Below are 19,378 nucleotides of genomic sequence, written 5' to 3'. Positions count from 1 at the left end.
GACTGCAGTGTGGGTGGGAATATGGCTGGATTGTCAGCAATGAAAGGTCAGTAGCACAAAGTCCAAGTGCCGTCCCTCAGGGATCAACGTTAGGGTCAACACAGTTTAACATCTTCATTAATGACCTGGATGGTGGGAGGGTACACGCTCTCAGAAGTCTCACAGGTACCAACCAACCAACCATCCTGGACAACATGCTGGAGGACATACTGCTCTTCAGGCTGCAGAAAGGATCCAGCACAAACCTCATGGAGCTCAACAAAAGCACCTGAAGAGCTCTTCTGCTGGCTTTGAGTCCAGCAGAGGCCAACAAGAAGGGAGGCAAAGGGAAAAGGGGTTGTTTGGACTAAAACATCAGGGGAGACACTTATTGCTGCCTCCAACTACCTAGCAGGAGGGTACAGAAAAGACAGAGCCAGACTCTTCTTGAAGCTGCTTGATTAACAGGAGATGGGAGGAAATAAAAGAGAGGCTGCAACAAGGGAAATTCTGGTTAGATGTTAGGCAGGGGAAAAGTCAGAATGGAATAACTAAACAATAAAGCAGGGGAACAGAAAAGCCCCCCGGGGATCTCCATTCTTGGAGACAGTAAAGTTTGACACGTGTCTCAGTAACCTGACCTAGCTTTCAGCAGGGCTGCAAATGCATGACCTCCAGAGATCCCTCCCAGTGTAAACTGCTCAACAGCTCTGTAAATAAATTTATTACGCTGTCTTTAAATTAAGGCATTTATATGTTTAGTGCCTTCTATTATGAAACTAAGACCAACAAAATGTTTTAAATGTGCACATCTAGATCTGTTGCACAAACATATCTGAACCTGTACTGCTACATATCTGCATCCAACAAAGTCAACAGCAGAAAGCAAAAGAACCACAGCTCTAACTAGGCAGCTGAATTTGAAACTGCACTCTCTCTCTGCAGCACTTCCAAAGCCTGGATCCAATGTGAAATAACAAACATTAGAAATTTAAAGACATAAGAACTGGAGAGCTCAACAAGTCAGGAAGCAATAGTCAGTGTGTGAAAAGCCTCTTCTATGGGTCCATGGTGTCAATCTGATCATCAAAAGCAGTGATAAAAAGGCATTCACTTTAAATGAAGGGTCAGTGCTGGGGAGCAGTGCGATCAACACCCTCACCTGCTGTAATAAGTGACAACATATTCAGCAAGATGGGTGCCTTAAAGACTAGATAATGAAATATCAGCCTGTGAAATACTGCTGTAAGTTCTTGAGGAGAAGCATTATTATGGCCATGTAGCTCAACACAGACCTGGAAACAGTCATCACCCAGTTGAGCTACTTAGGTAAAACTGTTCTTACAGAGAAACCAGGCTGCAGCTGCATTTGGTATTTTCTTTCATTTTAAGCTTGGTTCATCTATCAAGTCCTGTTTTAAGCTTCTCAGTGCTCTTGCTCTCTGTAAATCTGGTTTGAGAACAAACCTGTTAAACTGGGAAAGTTGGAAGGATATCTGTGGGTCTCTGTGACAGCTTTCTTCATTTGCACCAGTGTTCCTGTTCATCTCTAAACTGGTGGCAAAATGGGTAACTTGGTCTTCCAAGAACCTGCACTCAAATTCAGACAGACACAGGACATTTTCTATGCCAGTGCTTCAGAGGGTTCCATGCTCTTCCCATAGCCTTGCTGGTCCATTTACCTTGGGTTGCTGTCTAAGTCCTGGATTTGAAACACTCATACATTAGTCCCTGAGCAAACTTGTCCACTTAATCACAGAATCCTACAGCAGTCACATTCCCTAATCACATCCTACATCCAAGACCATCTGCTTAATGGCTAGAGCCCCAGGTTTCTCACTCTTTTTCTCCCAGTTCACTCTCACCACACTCCTAGCCCTATCACGTCATCTTTTTTTTACTGCCAAGACTCTGCTCAGAACTTGTCAAAAGCAGAACTTCATGATAGCAGCCAGAAGAAACTGAAGATATTTTCCAGAACTGATCATAAAGATCACATACAACGTCAAACAGTTCTCATGTGATGACTCCAAACAAAGTTCAAGACTTAGCTCCAACCAAACGTCCAGAAATTGTGATGGCCAAGAAAATAGTTCCTACACAGTGGTCCTGATGGATCTGATTAAATGAATAAGTATGGAGACAATGGAAGATTGTGGGAACGTAAGAAAAAACTGTTCAGGGTGGCAGCAGCTCCTCCTGCTCCCCAGCTGCTGCCCTGGACAGTTTTTTCTTACGTTCCCACAGAAGATCACAGTTAAGCAACAGGAAAAAAACTGCAAGGAAAACAAAGAGGGGGAGGGGGCATGTATCCAAACAACAGGCAAAAAGGCAAAAAGGAGTCGTGATGGAGACAGAATATGATGAAGAGAGAATATTACATGTAAGGAAAGGCAAAGCAACGGTGTGCTTATTGAAAGTGAGACAAATTAAAATGCCCAAAGGCAGAGCTGTGAAACCTGCTGCCAAGCTAACTGTCATCAAAAAGGGGCTCATTAGTCTCATGAATATTCTTCTATCTGCTGCAGCATTACGCAGTGACCTCATTCCCTACAAGGAGAGAGATTCAGCCTCAGCAGCTGAAGACTTCGTGTCAGGGAATGCCAACAAAAAGCACATTCATCCCCTTTCTGATAAACCTTTGCAAAACACACAGCAAAATGTTCCAGTAGCTTTTGTGGGGGTCAGGACAACAACTGATGGCCTGCTACTCCCCACTGCTTCAATCACTGCTGACCACATCAGCACTCCTCGCTGAGTGCAACCATGAGAGAATGCCACAGCTTCTGTTTGACGCCGTTAGCTGCTGCTTTCACACCTCTGCTTGTCTTCACAGTACAGAACTGCTCATGGATTGAGTTAAATTTAGAATAATACAGCTAGTGATTGGTCTCACTAGGTAGTAAACCAGAAGTCTTCACCAGAAGTGGCAGAGCATCACACACAGCTTGGCCAGTAAATAGTTACTTCAAAAAAGAAGTAAAATCATATTCCTAAAGAAACATCCTCAAATCCAAGCAACTCTTCAGGAGGGTTCTCAGAGAAGTCCTTATTTCCACTTAGGACTGCAGACTTCAGGGTGTTGCAAAACATGTTGTCTAGATTCTGGGAAGCAACATGCCTCATTTCTAGCAACCATCCCCTAAAAATCAACAGACAGTGGGAATGAAACCAGAGGAAAACTGAAAACCATTTTCCCAAAGAAGTTCTGTCTGCGTGAGCACTAGGGCCTTCTGAATCTGCCTTATGGAACAGATTCTTCTTGAGACAGAGGAAAGCAGCTCCATACTGCAGATCCATCTCTCTGCTGCTACAACATAGCCTGCTACCTTTGCAGCATCACAGACTGGTGGAGGCTGGCAGGGACTCCTGGAGGCCATCTGGTCCAATCCTCTGCTCCAGCAGGGCCACCCAGAGCTGCGTCCAGGACCACAGCCAGGTGACTTTTGAAGATCTCCAAAGACAGGGACTCAATTTTGGGCAGCCTGTGCCAGTGCTCCAACACCTGTGCAGCACAGATGTGCTTCCTGATGTTCAGAGGGAACCTCCTTATTCCAGTTTGTGCCCACTGCTTCTTGTCCTGTACCTAGGCACCGCTGACAAGAGTCTGGCTTCGTCCTCTTGGCATCATCCTTTCTACTCCCAGCTCTCTCAGCCTTTCCTCATAGCAGAGCTGCCCCGATCCCTCGAGCATCTTCATGGCCCTTCACTGGGCTCTCTGCTGTAGCTCCATCTCATGTATCGGTGAGCCATGTATTTTTCTTACCAAGAACTCACCAGAAATTGTACACAGTACAGGCACTCTGGACCTGCTCCTTCCTTCAGCCCAGCCAGTCTGATAACTGCTCTGATAACTCTTTTAACTGGGTATTTTTCTACCAGCTTCTTCACTGTGATTCAACAAAGTACAACTGACACAGCAAGGAGAAGCAAAGGAAAGGAGTGCTTGCCCCCTATTTACTGTATGGCTTATAGAAAAATTGACCAGAACTTATCCATGTTGGAGAATATGTCCTCCAAGGGAAAGATATTTTAGGTGAAAATGGACACAACTTTTTATTTTAGACAAATCAGATACAATAGATGCCTGGAAAACACCTGTGAGATATTCCTTTGGACAAAACCCTTAAGTCCATAGCTTTAGGAGAACTACTAGAATGACTGTGAAATAAAGCAGTGTTTGCTTCTTATGCTGAATTAACATCTATGTTTGGGAATACTTGGACCAATGCTTACGAATGGACAAGTCCCTTTAAAAAGTGATGATGCTGGTAACTATGGCTTTATAGCTAGTTGAATAATATACTAAGCTTCCCACTTCTTTACTTCCCTGTTACCCTGCCATTAGCTGTCTAATCCAATCTCCCATGCAGAAGCAGAAGAAAGGAGCACGCTCTGGAGACACAATCCTAACCTACTTAAACTGAGCAGCACAGAAACCATTTTACCTGTCTTGAAGCCAACTTACAATCCTGACTGCAGCTGAGTGCTCCTTATCTCTCTTGTTTCTTGAAAGTTACCCACCAATGTGGAACAGGAGATAGGACCCATGAAACTTATTAAGAGTAAACAGCAGCTGAGTACCTTCCTCTTGAGAACAACTTTCTTTACTCACCTAAACTGTGGCCATTTTTTGTGTAGAAGCAGGTATTGTTGATGAGGTTGACACAGCAACCGATGACATCTCCAGTTGTGAACGTAGGGCCATAGGGTTGTCCTGTCCCCGAGGAACAGAAGGAGTGCCCATCATCACCGTGGTACCCATAAGAATGTTTATCCCATCCTGAAGAAAGACAAAAGAACAGGTCAACAATGAAGGCATGTCAACAGTGAAGAACAACATGGCAACTACAGCTTCCAGGACACAATTTGTTCACATTTAGAAATGCCCGGTATAACTGATGACTACCGTGTTTTAAATTGATATGGATTGACACAGACTGTGCCAAACTGAAGCAGAAGCACAAGAAGAGGCTCTGACCATCTCCTGACCTTACACACCTACAAGCGAGAAGGCAACAAGGGACCACAGCACCTGTTAAATGTGGAGCAGCATTTGGTAAATGGACTACAGAAGAAAGGAAACAACTCTGGGCTGGAAACACAGAATCAAAGAGTAACTGAGTCACAGAGTGGTTGGGTCGGAAGGGATCTCAAAGTCCATCCAGTTCCAACCCCTGCCATGAGCTGGTTGTTCCCCACCAGACCAGGTTGCCCAGGGCTTCATCCATGGCCTTGGGCACCTCCTGGGATAAGGCATCATCAGAGGACTCCACACACTCATGGCTTCTCAGGAAAAATGTGAACTATTCATGGATGTCCAGAGCTTCCAGTTCATTGAACTACAGTTCAGTAATGCCAAGAGAAAAGTCATGGAATGGAGCAAGACTGAAACACGGACCTCAGGGCAAAGTCTGGGAGTAAAACTCTGACAGAAGCCCTAGCAAACCACAGCCTAGAAATGGTGAATGATTCCCCATTAAGTCCCAAACACACACAGGGATAGACAGACATCCCAGCTGCCAGCTCTGCCCTCCCCAGGAGCGGCTCCAAACAAGCTGTGACACCAGCACCAGTGCTGTGTAACGTCCTCCTAAAGGACAAGGACAGCAGCACCCTCAGCAAGCTCAAAACCAGCCAAACAAGGCTGCCAAAAACAAAGCAGGGAACGATACAGGCTCTAGAGTTAACTGCCAAAATCCCTCTGCTGACTCCTTCCAGTAAAAATCTCATTCAAATATTAACACAGCTCCTTTCCACTCTCTCTTACATTTTCTCTGTTGTTGATTCTCCTTGAACACAGAGCTGTTAATTGTGTGTAAATTCATGATCTCTCAATGAAATGGTTTGTGAATATCAACTGGTAACTGCTCAGTTTATCTCCTAAGCCACTTAATCACACGATCCAAACACAAACTTCTAATTCTTCTGCACATGACTTTGCAGCAACAAAGCAGTCAGATGCTCACATATCCATGCTAGGCACTGGGTAAGGCTAAGTTTTTTGGTATGTATTGCATCAGCACCTGGAAAAAAAGCTTGATATGAAACATCCTGGTTTGATAATTACTAATAGAACCACAGACTCATTAAGGTTGGAAAAGACCTTCAAGATCATCTAGTCCAACCATCCACCCATCACCACCAATACTACCACCAACTAAGGAAATCTTGTCCATTCAGCATGCTGCTAATGATATACAGGGTTAATTTCTTTGACTCAGATGTTATCTAGTGCTGAATTTGGACCTAACACAACAATTCATGCATTAAATCTGTCAGCCTTAGCAAATCACCATAGTCATCCTAAAAAAACAAGTCAGTTTTCTCTGAGGGTTGTTAGAGTTAAGGCAGTTTGCTTAGGTCGTGGTTGGATTCGATGATTTTTAAGGTCTTTCCCAACCAAAGAAATTCTGTGATTCTATGATTCTACTTATTATAAACACAGATGTGTGGCACTAATTATGTGCCTGACCCCAAGTTATTTATTAATCAAATAACATATCAGCATTTCTAAAATACTCTCCAGACTCACCATCAGGGTAATGCAGGTCATTCCAGCACTGGCAAACTTCAGCCATTCTTCTGGAACTCCCTGCCATTCTAAATTAAAATAACTATCAGCACTTCCAATACTTCTAGGTCAAAGCTATTTGGGCCCCATTGATCTAAACAGCACCTTCAGATGTTTGGCATTCTCTCTGGTTACCTGTAGAGCGAGGAATAACTCACCAAATGCACATTTTCAATGCATCCTCTGCCTTCTCTCCAGCAATATTTGCTGAAAACTCAGATTTTTCTGCATCATTAACAATTTACTGCTGCCACCTAGTAATAGGTCCATGGCATTACAATCAATTCTTGAGTTCCTCTTACTCGAGAGCATCTTCCTTTACAATCCTAACACTTCAAAAGGGCTGAATGAGGCTTCCCAGATGACTTCACCACACTTAACTCTGCAGATCCTCTTGGCAGTCTAACCTTTGTACTACCCTTACTGAAGCATTCCAGAAGTTACTTTTGTGACCCAGCAGGCAGAGATGAGATTTTATCTGCACGTTCTTCAAAAGAACGGCCATACAGGATATTGGGTCAGCCTAGATCCTGTTCAACTGGGATCCTGTTCAACGTGTGGTTGCCTGTGAGACAGCACAACACAGGACATGAAGTATCGTGCTCTTATTGAACGCTTCCCAGCTGCGTGCAGCACAGACACACGGAGCCAGATAGAGATTCTGTTCAGCTGGTGCTCCTCAAAGGATTTTCTTTCTATGGAATTCTCCAGTCTTCCTATAAGCACACATAAATACTCACACAATATCCACAGAAGCACACAGGGAGGAGTTTCACAGCATGACTGCAAGCTGTGTGAATCCAGCCTCCTCCTATTTGGATTTGGTACCCTGCAGTTCTTGCACTGGAGAAGATGGCAAACCATGTATTCATCTCCAGAATACACATCATTGTATAGGCTATACAAAATCCTTCATAAATACCCATTTCCAGGCTAGTGAGTCCTTGTCTTTATAGCTATTCCCTGCATTTCTAACCATCATCATTTGGATCTTTCCCAGATTTACAGTGTTGCTTTCCAGAATGGAGATGCAGGTGCACCACACACAAGGGAAGTGGGTTGCAGTTGTTTTCTGCACTGTCCCCTGTGAGTTAATCCTAGCATTTTCCCCTTTATTATCCTTTCTACCACTGATGTTTCCATGAAGCTTTTTTTTTTTGTGTAGCCTTTTTATTCTGTAACCTAAAGGCTCACGTTGAGTCTCACTGCATCATCTCTCCTGCCTGGGAAGGGACGATGCTGCTCTGTGCTGACCCTCACCTGTCACTGTGCCCACCCCTGCAGGGCCATCTCTCGTGGCTCCTCTCCAACACCTTGCTGCCCATAGCAACTTGGTGTCCTTCACAAAGTGCCTCCTCTCTGCTCCATCACTTCTTCCAAGTCATTTCTGAACGCTCTTGGCAGCTCCACCACCAAAAACCATTCACCCCATCCCTTTCCTCACTTTCAAACAATTCAGAATCCCCACTGGCACATCTCCCCTCAGCCTCCCCACCCCACTAAGGGAACTTCCCAGAGGCCTTTTAGACTTCCTAGACAAAGACAGCAACCCAAGGGCCACATCCACGTGCCTGCTGGCTCCCCTTCACAAAAACCATGTCCTGTTTCTTTGTGCACTCATTACACCTGCCCTTCAGTAGAACTCTAACGCACTTGTCCACACCAGACACTGAGGTTCTCACACCCTGTGTTCCCTGGCCCTTCTGAAGCCCTGAACAAGAGATGCAACACTTCCTCACGCAGAAGTCATTGAATAGTCATGCTAGCTGCTGTTTCACGAAGCTCCTCCTGAATAAAACAGATGGAACAGCTTTTCCCTCTAAGAAATCACCTCAGGTTTCACATAGTGAAAAGAAACCAAAGCGAGGCAGCCTTCTTACATGACAGGAAGCCTGGGCAAAAGCCCAGCTCTGGCAGGCTAGCAGATGCTTTAACCTGCACAACTCGTGCACTGCCCTTTACTTCGGGATTCAAAGCAGAGGGCTCTCTATCAGCACTGGCTTATCTTGATCAAAATCACCATTTGCTGCCCCAGAGCCACGTGCCTTGCACAGAGACAGGGAAGACAGACGGGACAGTCATCTCATGCAAAGGCAATGCTGAGGGAACTAATGCACTGTGGTACAGCTACATCTTATTCTTCCATGAAGTAGATCAGGGACCCCCAGAGGTCATTACACCAAAAAATCCTAACTCCAAAATCTAGTGAGCTGGTGTGGCTGGCAGGTTCAGTTAGCACAGCTGTTAAGGTTAGCTATCGGGAACAATTTCTTCTTGAAAAGAGTGGTGAGGTGGTGCACAGCTGGCCAGGGAAGGGAGTCACCACCCCTGGAGGTGTCCCAGAGCTGTGGGGACGTGGCAGTGAGGGACATGGTGGTGATGAATCAACAGTTGGACTTGCTGGTCTTCTCCAACCTTAATGATCCCACACTCACAGCTAGGGACTGAAGCGCACAGCAACAGGCCATATATATGTCACAGAGGAAAATGGTGATTAATGCTTTAATGTAAATGACCAAGAGCAATATTTTAATCATCCCTTTGCTGTCCAGATCCTCCTTGCATGCAGAACGCAGAGAGGAATGCAAACTGATGACAATCCCCTGTGCATCAGACTGGCCAGTGGGCACAAAATAACTGGGAAGGCAACATTCATGGGCATCTGTGCTGAGCTCTCCTCTGATGCCGTGCCAAAGGGCAGGTCTGCAAGGCCTAATAGTCATGGAAAAATGGTTGTTTCAATAAGACACATCTTGACCTCTGCCTCCCCCTACTCTGCCATTTGTCATCATTAAAAGGACTGTAGACAGACAGGCTGACTTCACCACTGACACGTGGACTTCATTCCAGAGGAGAAATGTGTTCCACGAGGTTTATACCACACATTCGTGGTAACCTGTAGCTGGTGCAGAGCTGCTACAGAGGGCAAGGCCTTAAAGAGATTCCCCAGCAATCTGACCTGTCATCAAGAAACCTGAGACATCTTAACAGGTAAGAGATGCTGGAGAAATACACACTTGACCACATGAAGAAAAGACAGGAGTTCCTTAGAGAAGCTGAAATGAGACGTGTGAACAGAGGGGTTGTGTCCCAAGTGCCCTCTGTAAACTTGGAAGCTGGTTCCTCAGGACAGACTTGGGCGACTGTTCTGCACAGAACCCCTGCAGCATCTTCCAAATGTTACCTGCACCTATTTTCTTTCTTTGTAGCTGGGGCAGACAAGAATTTATGCCAACACACTGAAATAAACCAAAAAATAACATCAACAAGACTTAGTGAATACAAAGTACAGCAGCAGGAGATGCACAAACCTTGCTTGGGGAGTGGATCCAGCTACAGAGCCTGACTGCTGTACCGTCTTGCAGTGTAGTTCACTGTGCCAGTGGATGTGCTTTGGTGTCTGTTAGCCCACGTCAGCAAAAGCATAATTTTGCCACTAGCAAAGGGAAGCTTGTGCTCTTGCAGTGTTGGAAGTCAAATGTTTCAAGAAGAGCCTCTTGCCCCAAGAAACATCTGTGGTGCTGCGGCATCTCAGCTGTAGTTCAATTTTACAACCTTCACGCCATGCCTTATAAAGTTGCATAAACACAGATGCTTGGGTGAGACCAATAGTATAGCTTTGTTTTTCTTCATTCAACCGTGCTTAAGAATCAAAGCAACTGGTACTGTTGCAACACATCCTTATGCTTCAAAATCCTGACAGCTGAAATATTTGCTCAGTAGCCACAGCAACTTGTGCTATAGATTTAGGGTGGTGGGGACATAGCATGCGTGGTCCTGGCCTCATGTTTGGGAAGGTGCAGTCACAACACCAGGACAGGAGCAGGGAGCAGATGGTCAGCATCCAAACATCCTCCTGGCAGAACTTCCATCTGCCCAGAAAAAAATCAGGGGGAAAAACATAACCCCCAAACCCACTTACCTTGGGGCAAAAAGAAATGATGAAGCACCCCAGCTTTTTATCCATGCACCTCCTTTCCCATAACAGCTTCAAGGCAAGGCAGCCAAATGACTTCAAATGCAGCACCACAGGATCAGTGCTTATGCAGACACTAAAAACACTTTGCCTCATTGAGGACAAACTTCTCAAGGCAGTGACTGTACGTGGTCAGGTCCCCAGTGTATGGTTCTTACAGAGCAACACTGGATGATGCTTATCAGAGACTGCATGGCTTTTGGCAGGGCTGGATGGAGGCTTGGCTCAGGGACCATTTTGTGGTTTTGAATCAAGTATTTTCACTTGAAATTGAGAGGCAAAGATTGGACCAAATCTTAATGGCAGAAAGCCAGAATCCAAAGGAAAAAAAAGAAAAAAAGAGAAAACAGAACGCCTACCCCACATCAACAGGGAGCAGCAAGAAAAGGACAAAGCGACCCAAAGATCAAACAGACTCTAAGACAGACAGGCAAAAGCTCTGCATGGGAGTCTGGGACTTACAACAAAATGTGAATGCTAACAAACTGTTCCATCCATCACAATGTGCACAAGCACAAAGTAACACTAAATTTTCCTTTTTAACGTAATTGACCTTGCATGACAATTTGTAGACCAGATCCTCGACTCCTACCACTTGGCAGCCACTAGATATTAACTAAGCTTCAAAACAACATCAAACCACAGCTGATGCTTAATTATATAAATTGACACTACCCACTGACTCATAGAGAGAAAAAACAAAACCATAAGCCTCCGGATGGCTGCAACACGGGCCATACCTAGTCAACAAGAATGTTCTGTTCCACCTGCCCCAAAGACTTGTTAATGAATCCACTGCACTATGACTGAGCATGCAGCTTACAACAGAACACAATAACCAAGATAAAATCCTACTTCCTTAAGTGAATAAAGATGGCAAGCCTTCCTGACTAACAAGTTTGATGGATCAGAGAACTGCAATAGATTGAATGCCTTCCGCCAGCATCAAAACATGATCTAGTCTTCCCTAGGCCAGAGAGGGCTAAGACATACCACAAGCCACTTACAGTATAATTAAAGCATGATTACTAAACAGGTTGGTCTATCTACAAAGGCAGGGCTCAAAAAGCTCTCTGGTACAATCACTGTGTACTGCACCCACTGTGTTCCCTGACACTGCACTGGGAGGCAGAGGTCACGTGGGTCAGGTTGTCCAAAACAACACAGGAAAGATGAAAAAAATGTCAGGAGTTTTGCCATTGATTTATGAGGTGGCAGGGGCAAAGAATAAGCTGGATATAACAGCTTTTATCACATACGTAGACTTCAATTCTCATCACACTACATTATTCATACTTGTATTTATATGCTGACCTATGAAGGAGCACCTTCATAAAATACTAAGACACCTTCAGAAAAAGTAATGGGCATGGTTAATGCACAGTGATAGGCTAAACCAGGCTGGATGGGTGGAGCTGAGGATGTCCCTGTTCAATGCAGGGGGTTGGACCAGATGGCCTTCAAGGATCATCTTCCAATTCAAACCCTTCTGTGAGTCCACAACGAAAAGCCATCTTACAGAGACACTGAGGCAGAGCAGGTAAATGATTCAGTCAGAAACAATATTAGAGCTCAGTGGGGAATGCAGACAGGTAGCACTCTGTTACTATTAAATAATTCCCTAAAAAGGTATTTAGTGAGATAAGAAAGTAACAAAAGAAATATTTATACAAACACATAACTTTATCGAGAGGGACTTCTTCCAGAAGAGCAGCATTTCATGATGGCAAGGGCTGAAATAAGCCCTTCTAGATCAGAAACTGAGGTTCCTTAAGTACCTGGTTTTCAGAGGAAGATTGTATTTATTCATCCATCTGAGGTTGCAGGGAAATCTAGCTTTGTGCTGATATTATCTTTTATCTGAGAGGCTCATATAATAAGTACAGCCACTACAAAGACCTTTTTATCAGTAAAACCATCAGTACTGGTTACAAAGGGCTGATAATGGCTTTAAAATAACTATAGCAAATGAAAGAGCAGTCATTAACATTATAGGTTGCAATTATAATGTATGTGGTGTCTGCACTGCTAGCCAACTCTCTGCTGCTAAGAGTATCTGGGTGTTGGAATGAGGTGGTCTTGGAGGTCTCTTCCAACCCATAGCCATGCTATCATTCTATGAGCTCAGCTTTTGGTCTGCCTCCCCACCCCCAAACCGAAGACCTCTGTGCCCCAAAATCAACCTAAATACAAAGATCAGATCAAAAACGGAAGGGCAGGAAAGGAAAAAAGTGGAACAGCACCACTGTATAATGCTGACCCAATGGCTGGCAGCGATTTTCCTGGCTGAACAGAGGGCGACCAATGCAAGTAAACATGAACAAAGGCAAGTCTGAAGGGGGAAAAGGGAGTAACTTCCTACAAAACTAATTTTCATGTAAATAGCTATAAAATGAACCACGAGATTAAATCTAACCTAAATTCAGAAGGTTATTTACCCTCACTCTGCAGCTCAGGAGCTGTTTTTGTTACTCTTCTGCTCTGAACACAGCTGATAGGGAAGACACAGCATCACCCTGCAGACACTGGTGCCCACTATCAGCTCTCTGCAGAAGCCTCGTGTTTAAGACACGTCCCACCTAGACAAGCTGTGTGCAAGATAACCTGGTCATGGGGCACACCTACTGCACAGAAAGGCTGGGTGAGGCTGGATGTGGGCAGCTGGTCTGGTGGTTGATGACCTGCACATAGCAGGGGGTTGAAACGAGATGATCATTGTGGTCCTTTTCAACCCAGGCCTTTCCATGATTCTATGAGTTAAGCAGTGCTAGGTCATATCGTGATCCTCGACTGCAGATGCAGCTGTGGTTCATTTAAAATTTGGTCAGGCATCACATACACATGGAATTGTGAGAGGAGACTACAAAAGCAGCACCATAAATAGAAAGAAACAGAAAATGAGCATTTCTCAGATGACTTTCCTATGATGAAATTGTACACAGGCTGAACGCACAAAATTGATTCCAAATGAGAAATATCCTTACACCAAAAATACTCAAAAGCTCAAGTTCCTTTTGTTTTATTGTAAGAAGTACAACTTTCTCATCCATTTCTTTAGTGGACTTAAAGAAAAAAGCCCTCAAAGCTATTTTCTAAGTAGCACATGGTGCAGCACAGGAGGAGTAATTTGGAGAAAGCCAACAGGCTTCAGCCAGTCTCCAGACACCATATCTCCCCTTTTTTATAATGGGGATGGCAATATTGGAGACATTGCCCCATCCCTGGAGATGCTCAGGGCCAGGTTGGATGAGGCTCTGAGAAGCCTGATCTGGTGTCTGATTTAGTGTTTGGCAATGCTGTCTATATTGGATCTAGATGATCTGTGAGGGTCCCTTGCAAGCCAAGCCATTCTATGACTTTATGCCTACCTTCCATTACTTAGCCCTGGGTGGTGTGCATTAACTGTGATTCTAGAGACATCTTTCAGTTCAGGTTAGAAGAAAGAACGGTAGCACAGCTGTAAATCAAAGCACAGCACGTGGTGACAACCAGGAAATTCACTTCCCAAATACACCCCAGTTCCAGCACAGGTCTCACTCAGGCAAACTGAAGAAGGCTGTAACTTACAAAGACCAAACCTCCGTGCAATGCACACCTTTTTCTTGACAGCGTTTGCTTAATATCCAGCACTGTCTTAAGCCATACAATAGTTTTCACTGGTCTGGATGAGATCCTTCCAAAAAGTCCCCATGTACAAAAGCATTGCTAGCTCCAGAGTGGAACTGACACACTGACCCACTTTGCTTTCATTTCTTCCATTACGCAGCACTAAAACTTGCTACCAACCCCTTAAGATGTTGAAGGTAAATTATTTTTTCAGGTCAAAACCTAGTTAAGTTAGCAGCAGCAAAAAGTGATGTTTTTGGAGCAGTTCTCAAGCTGCTTTGCCTTCTCAGCTCCTACAGCCACCAAAGAACTTGAGGAAAGGCAGAGGCAGATAGAAAGTGAAGAGCTGCAGGCAGGCAGCCTGCAGTCACTGGGATGTGCCTTCTGAAAACCCATCTGCTATGAGCTGGGCAGCTGTGCACCTCAAATTAAAGCTTTCAGCACACATCATCTTAGGTGAGAGTAGTATTTGTTGCTATCAAAAATAATCTCAGACTGCTGTTACCCACGCACTTCTCCAGAATAAAGCTTCACAGAGGAGTTGTTTCAACATGCACTACCTGCGTCTTCAACTGGGTCACAGAACAGATCCAAGCTAATAATAACCTTAAAATGAAGCAGTGCCCCCCACGCTGTATTATTAACCCAATTACACGGTCCAGTTCTCCTGCAGCCCCACAAACTGGTCCGCTAGCATAAATGAGAGGGTGCTGGAGAGGGACTGACACAGCCAGCCTAAGGAACACGTCCTGGGGGTGCTCAGCCTGGGTCTCAGATAATTATACCGAGCAAATAAAGTTCCTGAAGTCCAATCTGTTCACAACCAGCAAGAGAAAAGGTTTAAATACAGAGCAGCAAGCCCAGCTGGGCCATACAGCCTGCACTGAGCAACTCCAGCAGGACACTGTAAAGACAGCACGGCAATTATCAGCCCAACACAGTAATCTGAGAGATTCTCACTGCCATAATATGCATGACACTGAACAAAGCACTGATTTTGTTACAGCCTTGGTTAAATTTCTCCAGTAACCACTGGAGTTTTATCTTAAAGCTCTATCAAAATACTCAAAGGTTTCTATGGTGCTTAGCGAAGAAGAGGACTCGACAAAGTAGAAAAAATAAAGAGGTAAGAAAAAGGGAACTGTAAGCAGTGATTATGTAAAAGCAAGTACTCAGAACCCTTCTAGGCAATCAGGAGGCTTCCTTCAGCCATTCTGCAATCATCTGAGCAGTTTGGTGTAAGCTCTCCATGAAGAACCACAACGTGAGGTAAACTGAACTTCTCCAGGATTCTTTACAGGATTAAACCTTCCTAATGGGTAATAACTGAGGGGAGGAACAGATACCAGGTATGAGTAACTTATGTTAGAGAACAACAGCTCTTCCTGTAGTGGAAATGGGGAGGAAGAGGCAAATCTATGGACTGGAGCCAACGGAGTTGGGAAGAGTGCTGCAATCCAGGATGTGCTCCAGAAGTTACACAGAGACAATAAATTTATTTTTATATAAGACTTTATTAAGACATCATATGAAAATCCTACGTACCACTTTGGTCAACTATTTTTAAGGATAGTTCTAGAAAAGCTTTGCAGCAGAACTTATACCATAAGGTATTTTAAGACATTGCTTGATCAGCTGCATAAATCCTTAAATAAACTTAACAGAAATTACTTAGAAAAATCAAGCTGGGTATCCAAAATGCTGGTTTAGCCAAGAGATTTTGAAAGCACACTGAATCACTATTTGTTTGCAACAAAACATTCATATACTTAACCCCACACTTTCAGGCTTTGGCTGGTTGCTCTAGAAGCCAAGAGTCAGGGTCCTTCTCACCCCATTTAACCACCAGGCCTCTCCTGCCCCCCTCCTCATTTTCTGCTTAAGCCTTAGACATTGTGAAAGCTCAGCAAGCATTTTCCATTGTCTTGTTTGCAGCATAGGTTAAGAGATGCTTCCTAGACTTGCTCTGAATTTCAATATTTTCCTTTACTGTGAGGACAAGGACTGTGGTGCTTGGTGTATCCAGTGGATAGAGTTAATAAAAGATAAAAACAGCTGCCACAAATCAAGAGAACATGACAAATAGGGACAAGGCAAAGAGCCACAGCTGCTTCATCTAGAGAAAAACCCACAAAGCAGTGGCAGAGGTCTTCAGGCATACACCTACAAAGATGTAAGAAATTAACTGTTCTCCACATGAGCTAAGAGCAATGGATTTTTAACGACACAGGATATTTAATGCAGTCATCAGGAAAGGCTTCCCAGCACAAGGATGGCATTGGAGGAGGTTGCCAGGAAGGTACTGAAAGACTGGTTTAGACATGCACCTGTCAGGCAGGACTGATGTCTAACTGAATTAGCTTCATATCAAAAGACGTGGTGAGGTCCCATCTTCTATAATTGCTCCACTTACCACTGGGACTGTGCCCTTTTGCACACATCCTTCATTTGTCACGGAAAGCAAGGACACCCGAAGCAAAAGCTGGTTAAAAAAACCCCACAAGTTCTGTAGACACATCTGAAAAGCTCAGATGGGATGACAACCCCAAGGAAAAAAATGCCAAGAAGGAACCTCTGGAGGTCTCTAGCCAAACTTCCTGCTCATAGCAGGCACAATTGTCAAGTTAGACCGTGTTTCTTAGAGCACTGTCCTGATGAGGTCTGAAAATCTCCAAGATGGAGCCTCTATGGCAATCTACACCCAACTCTGACAAGGAACAGTACCTTCTTTATTTCCACGAGAGTTTCCTTTCCTGCAGCTGGTGCCCATTGCCTGCCTTCTTTCCCAAAAACAGCCTAGGGTTATCTTCAGGGTCCTTTCAGAGAGTGAAAGGCTGCTGCTGGATCCCTTCTCAAGCTCAAAAAACCCACTTCCAGCTTCTCACCAGTTCCTACAGCACAACTTCTGCCCAGCCTCTCCCCTCTGAAGAGAGCACACCCGCATGAAAAACCTTTGCCAACAGCCCTGGGGAAGAAGCCAACACTTCTTTCATCTCATAGGAAGGAACAGAAAGACGACAGACTCCTCCAATGCTTCGTTCCCCTGCTTCATCTTCTCTGATAACACACAAGACAATCTGAGAAGAAACAAAAGTCCTGCCTACGAACATCTATTGGCGAGGGAGGAACACAAAGGAAATGATCTGCAAATGAAACCCAAATGCACAGCCCACCCATCAGGTTGGTGGCTTATGGACGTGCAGTGATGGCTTTTGCAGAGAAAGGAGGCATGGGGGAAGATTTAATTTTTATTTTAATTACGTCTACAGAAAGAGGGCATTTATTTTGCTGAACAAAGGCACAGGACAGCTGGACAAACTGCTTCGGTTGTTGCTGATCTGGCTTAAGGCATTACAATCCCAGAAACCAAATCTAGTACGTAGCAAGCCTCTGCACTCCAAATTATGCTGTTTTGACTGCACACTAACTCAAGTCTATTAAACACTCTCGAATTTGAAAGCATGTTCTTCTAACAGGGAGTCTGGATCAAACAAGCAGTGAATAAGCCAAGCAGCATCTTTCAATTACACAAGTATGGTAAAAAATAATCAAAAGATTTCTTAAGAAAATGCAGTGAGCAACACTGCAATCTACAAGAGCAATAGTGCACAGCAAGGCAAATCAGTTACTGACCAGAGCTGTGAAGCAGCTGCCCAGGAAAAGTCCCCATCCCTGGAGGTTCCCAGAGCTCTGGGGACGTGGCTCTGAGGGATGCAGGTGGTAGACATGGTGGGATGGGTTGGGTTTTAGGATTTGAGGGGTCTTTTCCAGCCATAACGATTCTGTAATTCTATGAATTCTGAAGGAGCCAGCCTGCAAGAAGCCCAACCTAGCAGAAAAGCAAACAGGGTCCTGCCATGCCTGGCAGCAGCACTGATTGGGCAAAGGACGTGCTAAGTGCCAGAGGGCTTGTCCAAGGGGAACTGGGACTGTGCAGCTGGGGGTGTGGAGGAGACAGAATTGGGCCGCCCTCCTTAGAGCTGTGACTCTATTCTCCCTCCAATGGCATATGCTCAGGATCTGATACAAACTATTAGCAAATACAGTTTGCAGTAAGACAGACATTCTTCAAAGCATGGGTGTCACTGAAACCGTCCTCCCAAAAACTGAGTTATCATAAAAGCATGGGATAACTTAAGGGAAGGGACCCTCAGAAGTCACCTGGTTCAATTCCTGCTCAAAGCAGGTCTAACTCAATCAGGTTGGATGAGACCATGTCCATCTGAGGCCTGAATATCTCCAAGGCTAGAGGCTAAACAACCTCTGTGTGCAGGTCAGAAATTACCAGAGAAGAAACAAAGGATGGTTGTGGCCATCGCAGACCAGCAGCTCTTTAGGCTCGTCTCTGGCAGTGGCCAAAAGCAGACTCTCAAGGTAGACAATGCAGTCATTTCATTACCCAATACAGCAACAGATTTACAATTAAAACAGCATGCACCAGAAAACTGGCTACTCTCTGAAATCACCCAAGGATCCCATCAGCTTTGTGTCCTTTTCCTCATCTGCAGTCTCGGTAGAATTTTAGAAACTCAGCTTATAGAAACAGAGATTTCAGAGATTTGTAACAGAGCTGCAAAATCACCTATTTTGCTAACAGAACAGTCAGGCCTTTTGCTCCAATGCTATAACATAACACTGGGAACCATCTGCCATTCATTCTGGCACCTGGAGAACATTCACTTTCTAACAAACATAGAAAGCTCTCCGTTTCAAACCCAACTGAAAGAATTCCTACCATGGAAGTTACTACATTGATCCAAATGTAGAAATAAACAGTATGCAATTTATTACTTGAAAATGATAAAGAAAGACTGTAATTTTTTTTTTTATTTTTTTTAAATTTAACTAACCTAGAGGACTAAAACTAAAATATAAAGGAAAAAAGAGCAACACTATTATCTGGTCATAGCACTCTGTCATGTTATTTCTAGTCTTTTTTGGTTGGAGGATAGGAAAGAAGATAGGAGCGACTATGAACAAGAAACCTCCCAGATAATAAGACACTCAATCATGACTATTTTATTAATAGAAACACACTATTCATCTAATTCATACATATAGAATTAATTTAAATAGAACACTTAACACAGACTAGTAAGAACTAAAAACCTATTTTATAGTAACTTACAGGAAGCCTGTTCATGTTGACGTCCTTGAGCAAGAAACGTCCTACTTCCCATACTACCTTACCAAAAAAGAGAAATTAAAAAGACAGCAATCAGTACAAAGCCTCAGAAGGCCAA

General features: G+C 44.2%; 1 protein-coding gene across 1 annotated transcript in view; it reads right to left on the bottom strand.

Annotated features, from left to right (window-relative positions):
* RANBP10 (RAN binding protein 10) overlaps positions 1-19,299 on the bottom strand; it is a 38,467-nt gene extending 19,168 nt beyond the window's left edge. The window contains exons 1-2 of the mRNA XM_010717857.3: positions 19,263-19,299; positions 4,595-4,762 (exon numbers count right to left, since the gene is read on the bottom strand). Of these exons, the coding sequence (XP_010716159.1) occupies positions 4,595-4,762; positions 19,263-19,278 (184 nt within the window). The 5' untranslated portion in view covers positions 19,279-19,299. The remainder of the gene's footprint in view (positions 1-4,594; positions 4,763-19,262) is intronic.
* Between the last annotated feature and the right edge of the window lie 79 nt (positions 19,300-19,378).

This window comes from Meleagris gallopavo, chromosome 13, assembly GCF_000146605.3.
Source record: "Meleagris gallopavo isolate NT-WF06-2002-E0010 breed Aviagen turkey brand Nicholas breeding stock chromosome 13, Turkey_5.1, whole genome shotgun sequence".
Classification (NCBI taxonomy): Eukaryota; Metazoa; Chordata; class Aves; order Galliformes; family Phasianidae; genus Meleagris; species Meleagris gallopavo.
This window is presented reverse-complemented; position numbering and strand designations above follow the sequence as displayed.